The sequence below is a fragment of the Mesoplodon mirus genome (assembly GCF_964341445.2).
Source record: "Mesoplodon mirus genome assembly, chromosome: 11".
Lineage (NCBI taxonomy): Eukaryota > Metazoa > Chordata > Mammalia > Artiodactyla > Ziphiidae > Mesoplodon > Mesoplodon mirus.
The window spans coordinates 59,054,292-59,064,546 of NC_138987.1; the positions used below are offsets into that span (position 1 = coordinate 59,054,292).

At 47.2% G+C, this 10,255-nt stretch overlaps 1 protein-coding gene across 4 annotated transcripts; it reads right to left on the reverse strand.

The window, feature by feature from the left end:
• Nucleotides 1–2,061: 2,061 nt before the first annotated feature.
• On the reverse strand, nt 2,062–8,893 carry ATP5MC2 (ATP synthase membrane subunit c locus 2). Of its 4 annotated transcripts, XM_082634524.1 has the most exons (6): nt 8,856–8,872; nt 6,290–6,465; nt 6,104–6,173; nt 4,545–4,622; nt 3,858–4,054; nt 2,062–2,334 (listed from the first exon to the last, which is right to left on the reverse strand). In XM_082634524.1, exons 3-6 carry the CDS (start codon nt 6,140–6,142, stop codon nt 2,220–2,222), a joined length of 429 nt encoding a protein of 142 aa, XP_082490650.1. In that variant the 5' UTR covers nt 6,143–6,173; nt 6,290–6,465; nt 8,856–8,872; the 3' UTR covers nt 2,062–2,219. The 4 variants fall into 4 exon arrangements, with proteins under 4 accessions (XP_082490650.1, XP_082490651.1, XP_082490648.1 ...); XM_082634525.1 differs by lacking the exon at nt 6,290–6,465 and having other exon boundaries at nt 8,856–8,893; XM_082634522.1 differs by lacking the exons at nt 6,290–6,465; nt 8,856–8,872 and adding an exon at nt 8,350–8,444.
• Nucleotides 8,894–10,255: the final 1,362 nt, after the last annotated feature.

Below are 10,255 nucleotides of genomic sequence, written 5' to 3' on the forward strand. Positions count from 1 at the left end.
TCAAATCATGTGATCTTTTTGAAACTACAAGGACAAATAGAAAGCTTTCATTCCATGTTATCAAAATTGGAAAGACCTTCAGAAAATTTGCTCTTGGACCCTCTCTACTAAAACATAGCACTCCTCTACCCCAAGTTGCTGGCAACTTGGGTTGCCAATAAATATCTCTTGGGACCTGAAACTAAGAGGATCCAGGTTGCCTTGACTCCTGAAGAAATTTGCTTCCAAGCTTCTTGCAGCACCATCTCATCATTCGCCTCAGAGAGAACAAGAACACGTGGGACACCAGGTGTACTCTCTCCAAGCACCTGAGTTGTTAAGGAGTCAGCTAGATTCAACCCCAAAGAAAGGGCCAAGGAGAAAAATAAAACGCAGATGACTCTGATCTGATGACTTGGTAAGCGGACTGGCAAGAGCGGCTCCTACCAGAGGTTCAAACTTAAATGAACAAAACAAAGGGCTATTCCTCATCCCCAAATATGTAGGTATCTTCCACCTACTCGTGTCTGGAGGAGCTGTTCTTGTGAGGTCCACCTAGAGCCCCAAAGTCCAGCATATAGTTATTTGGGAATAGTATAGCAATCTAGAAGCAAATTGTGGATAAAACCCCATTCAACCCTTGATCACAATAGCAAAAGGGCAAGGGTGAATGATTTGGGGTGACCTGCTTCCTGAGCATCAGTTTACTCTGAGGTGAAGTCTCTGCCCTGGACTTTAATTTTAGTCACTAACTGAACCAAAAGAAAATCTGTTGTGGTAATCTACATTATCATGAAAGGACTTTAATTTATACCTGACTTCAAGCATATATGTAAGATAAGGCTTATTTAAAGTTTAGCTTTTAGAAAATAATAATCCTTTAGTTTATACTAACCCCACTGTCCAAAGTCCCTCTTGAGGCATTTTTAAGGGAAAAGGTTTATCTTTGTTTATTCTCCTCTTTCTTGCTTGCTTGGGAAAACAATGGTCACCAGCAACACCGGAAGAGTCCCACAAGACCAACAGGGTGGCAGTCTTACACCCTGGGCTACAAGACATGACCCTTGCTCCAGCTCCAGCTCTGCTAGTAAATGTTCCCAGGAGAATCCTTTAATCTCTCAGAGTCTGTCCCCTTGCTTGTGAAGTGAGGTGGTTGGTTCAGATGATTAAAAATTTAACCAAGATACCTGTGTCATGCTACATACTTCTAGGGGTACAAGATGAATATGACATAGTCCCTGCCTCAAGAAGCTAAAAATCTAACTTGGAAGATAAGGCACACATATACGCACACATGTATACATAAACCCACAATTTATCATACACAGTAAGCATCATAAAGGATGCAACATGCTCTACAACCCTTTATATGGGTTAATGCTCACTTGACTGAAAGTGGATGGAAACCAGATGAAAGCTTCATGGAAGAAGAGGTAGCATTTAAGCTGTCTTTCAGGATAACAGGGAGTTTGAAAAAGAGGAAAGTGACCGAAGATTCAGGGAAAGAAAGCAGAGATGGACAAAGGGCAAGGCCTGTAGATATGTAAGGACAATAAAGCAGGGAAAGTATTTGAAAAATGACAAATAGTCCACTTTGGGTAGAGTGTTTGGGAATAATAAAAAATAAAGCTGAGAAAGTTGAGTCAGGCTGTTTTCGAACTGGTAAATGGCAAAACTAGTCCTATGCTTAAGGAGGATTAACCTGACAGTGGTTGGCAGAAGTAAATGCTAGAGGGTGGAGATGGGAGGCAGAAGGCCAATTAAGAGGTTATTGCAATAGACCAGGTGGGTGGCAGTGAGGACCTCAGCCAGGAAAGTGGCAGTGGAAACGGAGAGCCCATTAGTCAAAATTTTACACCAGCACTGTAAGTTGCTACTGACCCAGTTCTCCAAGGTAACATGCCATCCCAGGTGAAAATTATTAAAAAGGAGCACTAGTTTAAATAAAGCTTTCCCAACATAAGAGGATGAAGAATAAGTGAGCCCAGACCCATGATGAGCTTAGAACCATCACCAACCTCCAGGCCTTATACTTTCACCAAGGCATTCAGCCAATTATGGAAAAAAATATACACAGGAGACTCAAGAAACATCTTTTTAATACAGTATCTATTTGTCTTCCTTCTGTCAAACCCTGAGCCAACCCCTTTCCCCAGGCTGCCTGAGGAGGTACAGGAAAAGGAACATACAGGGCAGACAAGACACGGGAGAAAGAACTATGGGAGGTGGAAACGGCTCCTTCACATGGCGAAGAGGATGAGAAAGGCCACCATCAGGCAAAAGAGTCCCATGGCTTCCGAGAGGGCAAAGCCCAGAATGGCGTAGGAGAATAGCTGTTGCTTCAGAGAAGGGTTCCTGGGAGAAGGGGAGGAGAAAAGACTGAATTTCTAGTCCGCACAAAGAAGGACAAACATTAAAGGTGGACTCAGGGAGAATCCATCTCAAGCTAATATCTTATGTAATGAGATGACAACATCATGCCCCAATTCTTGCTCTGATACACCAAGGGCTCTACAGAGATGAATAAGGGGAGTGGACAATCCAAAATTCTGTAACATAGTACACCAAGGGCTCTACAGAGATGAAAGGGGAGTGGACAATCCAAAATTCTGTAATATAGCCCAGGTACAAACATTACTGCCTCTACTGGATCACCCACATCTTCCTCATAACTTAGACTCCTGGGTCTGGACACAACTATCCAGGGCTCAACCAGAATGGTAGAGGTATCTGGAGTGGCAGGGCCTATCAGACCAGTGTTTCCAAACTGTAAGCAGCAGAACCCCAAAATACGAAATGCATAAATCTAAAGTGTAATTGTAAAAAAAGTGGGGGATTTGAAAGTCTTGTTTGATTGGTTTCCCCTTCATTCTCTAAGACAGTCTCTGGGGTATAGCCTCAGAACCCTAGGGCTTTATGTAACACAATTAGAAAAACACTGTTCTTGTGGACAATGGAGCCAGAGGGACAAATAACTTGCCTCATTTCAAAATAGTCAAAAGATTTTGGGCTATAAATGGTCTGTGAGGTTTAGATGATATGATTTAAAAATGGCATAAAGGACTCCCAACTTTGAAAGTCAGTATATAATTTCTATTTCCCTTACTCTGTCACCTCTGGAAGCCTTGATGGATAAGCTAAAGCAACACCAGCTTTTAACAGAATTGTGGACATAGAAGTTTCTTATTTCATACAAATCCTAAAAAATAACCTTATTTCCCCAAGGACATTAAGAGAACTTGCAGATCTCTAGAGGATTAATTTAGTTCTAACAGTGAGTTGCCCAGAGTTGGTGGGGACCAAATAGTCCCAAGTCTCAGGGAGCCATGGGGCTGGATGCAGAGGCAGTTTTCCCAGGAGTGATGGGGGAATTCCCAGGGATGGGGACAAATGGCAGTGAAGCCACTATGCTGACTGAAGCTCTAGACTGGGGGGAGGGTGGGGGAACGGGATGGGGATGATACTTTTTCTGTAAAGGGCCAGACAGCAAATATTTTAGGCTTTGTGGGTCACATATGGTCTCTGTTACCTTTTTTATTTTCATGACCCTTTAAAAATGTAAAACCCTTCTTAGCTCAGCTATACAAAACCAGACTGTGGCCCAGATACTGACATCCTGCCTTAGTTTGCTGACTCCTACTCTAAACCAAAGCTGTCCAATAGAACTTTCCAAAATGGTAGCCACTAGTCACATGTGGCTACTGAGCTACATTAAAAGTTACAAAATTTAAGTCTGTGTACTTTTAGTTAACTAAAATTTACATTCAAATAGCAAAAGGTGGCTAGTGGCTACTGTATAGGATAGTGCAGTTCTAGAACCCCGTCTCTGCCCAGACCTTTGGAAACATATCAGAGAGCCAACGGTGGGCCCATCTTACCTGGCATAACCAATGATGAGGCTCCCAAACACAGTCCCAATTCCAGCCCCAGAGCCAGCCACCCCTACTGTGGCAGCCCCAGCTCCAATGAACTTGGCGGCTGTGTCAATGTCCCTTGAAATGGCACTGGTTTGGAAACTGCGGCTAGGAATAAGTGAGGTGGTCAGGGCACGTGGGGCTGCCAAGCTGCTGTGGCTCTGTGAAGAAGTAGGTAGAAAGTTTTTAGGAAACCCTTTTTTCGCTTTGGAAACTTCTGTATCATTTAAGCCCTTTATGCTATCAAATCCCACTGCTTCTCCCCCATATAGAAAATCTTTTAACTCCCTGGAAAACTCCCTAAAATGCTGCCAAGCAGAACTTTTAAAAGCAAGAGGTGGATGTCAAATACCTTCAAGATTCAGGTATGGTCTAGAAATGTAAGACTGAAGCCCTAGGCTGTTCCTGATGCCTTGAGGAGATCATCTTCCTGGGACTAAATGCTCCAAACTCAAGTCAGTACACTAAGTCAAGTAATGGCAGTTATCAGCAGCACACATGGACATTCGCTGCCAGTGGCAGAAGCTGGAACATTAGGGTACCATATATGGAGTCCTCAGCACTCCCCCTACTGGTTCTGTCAGGTAACCCTCTCCACCCAACCCCCACCCCTCCCCCTCCCCCACAGGCCCAATTCCACTTATAACAAACCTCATCTGTCAGTGTCTCTGGTCGCTTCAGCACCACTGCAGACAGTGATCGGTTCAATAGTGGAGAGGTTCTCCTGATCTAGTGGGAATAACACAAGGCCAAGAAAGTCAAGGAAGGCTGTAGAGAGGAGTTTTAGAACAACCCCCAATTGTTACTCAGATGCCCCATTCATTTGCTAGAACTTAACTCAGAATCTCAAAAGAGAATCTGGAATTATTCTTTTACTTTTAAGCAAATTCTAGATTCAAGAACGGCACCATTTCTCTTGCTTCCTAGGCTTCTCCACTGATTTAAGGGAAGAAAGTCTACTTCCTTTTGGAAGTAATTACCTACCCTTGCTATTCCCTTTTACAGGCCTTGAAAACGGGAAGAAATTTAAGCCTCAGAAGCATTTACTTCGCTCAGCAAGAAATCTATACATACACTGGTAATGGCCAGCCCATTAGAAGGAAGCCAATGACTGGAACATCTTTCCCTGAACACACCCTTCTGGAAAATAGGCGCAAAAATCCATGCTGAAAATTTACCCCATCCTGGTAGCCTTTTCTGACTAACTCCAAGCCAGTGTCTTCAAAGCAGACAACATGGTGGTTAACAGCCAGGACTCTAGTCAAATATAACTAGATTCAAATCTTATCTCTATATCAGTTGTGTGATCTTAGGACAAGTCACTTAAATCTTTCTAAGTCTGTTTTCTCATCTATCAAATGGGAATAACATATCTCAGGCTTGATCTGAGGAGTAAATAAGATTATGTAGGGCTTCCCTGGTGGCGCAGTGGTTGAGAGTCTGCCTGACAATGCAGGGGACACGGGTTCGTGCCCTGATCTGGGAAGATCCCACATGCCGCGGAGCGGCTGGGCCCGTGAGCCATGGCCGCTGAGCCTGCGCGTCCGGGGCCTGTGCTCCGCAACGGGAGAGGCCACAGCAGTGAGAGGCCCGCGTATCGAGAAAAAAAAAAAGAGAAAGAAAAAAGATTATGTATACAAACTGGTAAACTCGGTGCCAGGCACAGTAAGTGCTCAATAAATAATACCTACTAACAGCATCACTCCTTTTCACTTACGAGTGAATGAACCAATTGCCTCCATTATCTAATAATTTGTAATTTCTTCCATGCTGTTGCTTCTGAGTCAAATATTTTCCCAATGTGTATTTTAGCTTCCCACCCAAATTTAAGCTTCCAGAAGGAACTCCTAGCTATGGCTCTCTGACACTCAGGACAAGATCCTGTACACAGTGCATACTCAGTCCAACTTAGGCAATTTAACTCATGTTTACCATTTCTGGTGGGGTTCCAGTTTACAAGAACACAGAGTTTCAGTCTAACAATAACCTGATCTTAGCCTAGGTTCTCATTTATACTCTTCTTCTAATATAGTTGGATGAGAAGAATTAACTGGCCTTCATGGGACACGAGGTGGGGAATGCCTGGGAAGCATTCATTCTCTCCTGTCAGGCTAGCACAGCAAAGGGCCCAGCTGTGAAGAACAAGGTCTGAGAAGGAAAAGACAAGATGCCTCTCCTTAAAAACTTTCCTGGAAAAGGCAGGTACTCACCAAGGAGGAGGTGGAGATGAACTTGGTGCAAGTGTACATTTTCAGGGGCTGAAGGGCTGTGGCAGGAGAGCTGCAATTACAGAAGGAGCATTGTCAATACTGTCTGTCCTTGCTTACCAAAGGACATCCTTATTAGCAGAAAAGGTGCTCTGGAAAATTTAAATGGCCCAGAGAGCAGTGACTGACCTCAAATCTCAGCAGAGATGGAATTAGAACCCTGAAGTCAGGATTTCCTCCACACAGCTTCTAAGATTTCCTTATAATCAAGTGACTTCTCCTGGTCTGAACAAGAAGCCCCTTGGTCCCAGCTTTAAGACCTGTTATCCCAGACTTCCCTGGTGGCACAGTGGTTAAGAATTCTCCTGCCGATGCAGGGGACACGGGTTCGAGCCCTGGTCCGGGAAGATCCCACATGCCGAAGAGCAACTAAGCCCATGCGCTAAGCAACTAAGCCCTACTGAGCTTATGCGCTAGAGCCTGCGAGCCACAACCACTGAGCCCATGTGCCACAACTACTGAAGCCCGCGCACCTAGAGCCCATGCTCCGCAACAGAGAAGCCACTGCAATGAGAAGCCCGCGCACCACAACAAAGTGTAGCACCCGCTCGCCACAACTAGACAAAGCCTGCGCGCCCCGCGAGGACCCAATGCAGCCAAAAATAAATTAATTAAAAGAAAGAGAGAGAGGAAAAAAAGACCTGTTATCCCTTTCCATAGCCTCATGTTGGGGTTGTCAGATGAATTTCCCCAGCATCTTTTGCCTAAGTTTCCCTCAGTCTCTTACTCAAAAGAAACTCTTCTCAAGGCTTCATTGCTTGGGCCTAAAAATGTTGCCCTTTAAAGACTCTTGGGGGGAATTCCCTGACGGTCCAGTAGTCAGGACTCTGAGCTTCCACCGCAGGGGGCACGGGTTCAACCGCTAGTCAAGGAACTAAGATCCCGCATGCCATGAGCTGTGGCCAAAAAAAAGAAAACTTAAAAAATGCACACTCTTGGGTCCCACCTTAGACTTTCCAGGTCAAGATCTCTGGGAATAAGGCCCAAGTACCCTCTATTTCAATGAAGCTTCTCAAATGATTCTTAGGTACATAGCATGTTCTTAAAACCAGTCTTGAAACGATGGTAGTGATACAGCCAGGACTTGAACTCTTCTCACTCTTAATGCTTTCTAATATGCTACAGGTTGAAACACTCAGTGATTACTTAGGCCTGTTAAATGACACTTCCTTGAATGAGCTGGACTAATACTTTCCCAGATTACACTTCTGAATGCAGAATCTTAGTTACTTTTAGATTAATGGATGTCTTCAACTCTTGTCCTGTCTAGAACTCTGATTTCTGCCCATACCCTAAACTCCAACCCAACTGTGCTGCCAGACTATTCAGGTTTTCTTGGGTCAAAAATCCAAAATTTCTTTAAAGCTTTAAAAAAGGGAGGACTGGGCTTCCGTGGTGGCGCAGTGGTTGAGAGTCCGCCTGCCGATGCAGGGGACACAGGTTCGTGCCCCGGTCCGGGAAGATCCCACATGCCGCGGAGCGGCTGGGCCCGTGAGCCAATGGCCACTGAGCCTGCGCGTCCGGAGCCTGTGATCCGCAGCGGGAGAGGCCACAGCAGCGAGAGGCCCGCGTACCGCAAAAGAAAAAAAAATAAAAAGGGGGGGGGGGGCTGTTTTTTTCCCAAGGCAACAAAACCTTAATATCATCATTTGTAAAATGCAGTTCTTAGGCGGATTAAATGAAATAATATATGGAAAGTGCCTGATGTGGCACTGACGGGAGCCTGCATGAAGTGGCGACCCATCCGCTGGCCACCTAACCTTGGCCGAGTTTGCACTTGTTAACCAATATCACCTTGGGCAACAGCGCTACCCAGATTCATGGGTTTCTTCCTCAGTGTAGATGGGCCAAGGAGTTACAGGGCTGCTACTTAACCGTCCCCTTTCCTAACCTTCTTTTCCTCTCGAGGGCCGAGTCCGGGGACTCTCGGTAAACCCTTGACAGGAAAGCTGGCCGGCTGGCCCCACCCCTTTTTTAGGCCTCCTGCCTCTAACGGAAAACCTCAGTGTCAGCCCACAACTTGTGCTTTTCCCAACTTCACCGCAGTGGAAGGAAAAGAACGGCGCTGAGAGACAATCAGTGGTTCCAAAGAAACCGGCCTCTTTTCTGCTATAGCTCTCCCAGGCCACAGTCTGAACGGAGGGGATGTTTTGGCTGTTCTGTTCATTTCTACCACTTTCAAAGTTTACTTTTTAAATCGAGAGGTGCTGACTAGAGGGGGTGGTGTCTTGAGACGATCCACAATCTCCATTGTTCGGCACCTGAAGTCCTGGGGCCAAAAGTCTGGAGGTTTCAGAATAAGAAAGGCACGAATCAGGATGTGAAGAGAAAGCAGAGATAGGAGGGGAGAGTTTGGGGGTTGGGACAGCTCTGAAAGGGCAAGAGAATGAGAAAAGAGCGTTTGTAAAGGATGAGCCGGGACAGGTGAAATAAGCACCCCGGCATTTGACTTTCGCCAGGTCCAAGGCACGCTCCCCCAACCCACGAGACATCCAAGATGGCGCCAGGCCCGCGCGGTTGGAGGTCACAGGCACGCGGAAGGGGCAGCCCTAAAGCACGGGGATACGAAGGGTAAGGGAGGGCGTGAGGACCCGGGTGGGAGCATGCAAGGTAAGGCTCTCAGAGCATTGGCGCGAGGTGGGGCGCCCCGCGCGCGTGCGCGGCGCAAGGCGGGAGCGAGGGCCCAAGGCCTTACCTGCTCCCAGGGCCGAGAAGACAAGAGAGAGGCGGGGAGAGGGCGGGAATAGCGAAAGGAAGGCTGTGCTCATGCGCGGCCCGGACCAACGAGTCGCTCTGCCAAGGATAGAGTGGTTGCAAAGTTGAGGGTCGGCCCAGGCGCCACAGCGCCGCCTGCCAGCTCTGTGGCGACATTCGGCCAGTCATTCCACCTGGCGTTTGAGAGGAGAAACTGCAGGCGGAGCCGACCGTGTCGTAGAAATGAGGGCACTCCGCAGTGTAAGCCGATCCGTAACGTGGCCTGCGGTTTGCTCTGCACGGTATTTGGGATCTTGGATTTGCTTCCCTTTTTCAAGCATGCGCAGTCACATTAACAAAACAAAACAAAACACAAACAAATAAACAAAACTACCCAGAATTTCAGTGTTAAATAGCATGCAATCAAGATTGGGGTTTAGTGTCCAAAATACATCAGGAGGAAAATGAAGTCACGGGATTCCTGCCTTATGTTGCCGCGGACCCTGGCTTTATGGATGGGAAACCCGTTCAACGGGCGAATAGTCAGCAAAATGCCCCAGCTGCCTCTAGTGGCTTCGCCTTTATTTCCCTCTCCTTCTTTCTTATTCTAGTGATCAGCTAGGAGAAAACCAGCATCAGCGAACCAGAAGATACGGGCTAAAGATGATTAGGACTCAAGTGCCCTGACCCTAAGCCTTCTTTCCTGAGTCATGAGACAGTCAAGGAATAATGGGCATCAGTGACCTGAGGTGAGGTTGTGAGATCACGCCAAGCATGCCCGTGCCTCCGCCCTGGTTTTATTTACACGAGTTGAGATAAGCAGCCCCCCCCCCCCAAGGAGGTGCTCTTATGGAGGCCCCTCGGCTTCTCCCTCGTGTCCTTTTGCTCGTCCTTTCCCCAATGGGAGGAAATAGGGGGCTTCCTGGCCCTCACCTCTTATTCTTGGCTGCTTTATCTCCCACATAGGGTCTGACCGGCCCCTTTGGACAGAGGTCGGTACCCACGTACCCTCATGTCCAAACCTCGGCCGTCCAGACATCGTATTTGAACGCAGCACAAAAAAGACGGGGAAAGCTCACCAAACCCCCATAAAAAATAAAAAATAAAAAGAAGGCTGTGGCTGTAAATAAAGCCAAATCCGCCACCCTCTGAGGGGCCGTTTGTCCTCCCCTCCTTGGCCCCGTCCTTCCCGCCGCCCCCTCCCGGCTCCCGGGCCCCGCGGCGCCCCGGCCCCGAGCTCCTCCATTTAATCGGATTTGGGAGAAGGGGAGGATAAATCACGGCAGCAGCTTTACGGTCCCGGAGGAGAGGCGAGCTGCAGCCAGGCACACCCCGGCCGGCGATAAAAACCGCCGCTGAAAGCCCACGGAGCAATTTCCCGGGACCCCGAGCGACGCCATT

Excerpts from the sequence above, each read along its gene's own strand:
- ATP5MC2 (XM_082634522.1), bottom strand. The coding sequence starts at position 8,411 with ATGGAGATTGTGGATCGTCTCAAGACACCACCCCCTCTAGTCAGCACC. Across the intron at positions 4,623-6,103 it reads TCATCTCCACCTCCTCCTTG|ATCAGGAGAACCTCTCCACT; the intron begins GTGAGTACCTGC and ends TATTCCCACTAG. Across the intron at positions 2,335-3,857 it reads CTCATCATTGGTTATGCCAG|GAACCCTTCTCTGAAGCAAC; the intron begins GTAAGATGGGCC and ends CCCTTCTCCCAG.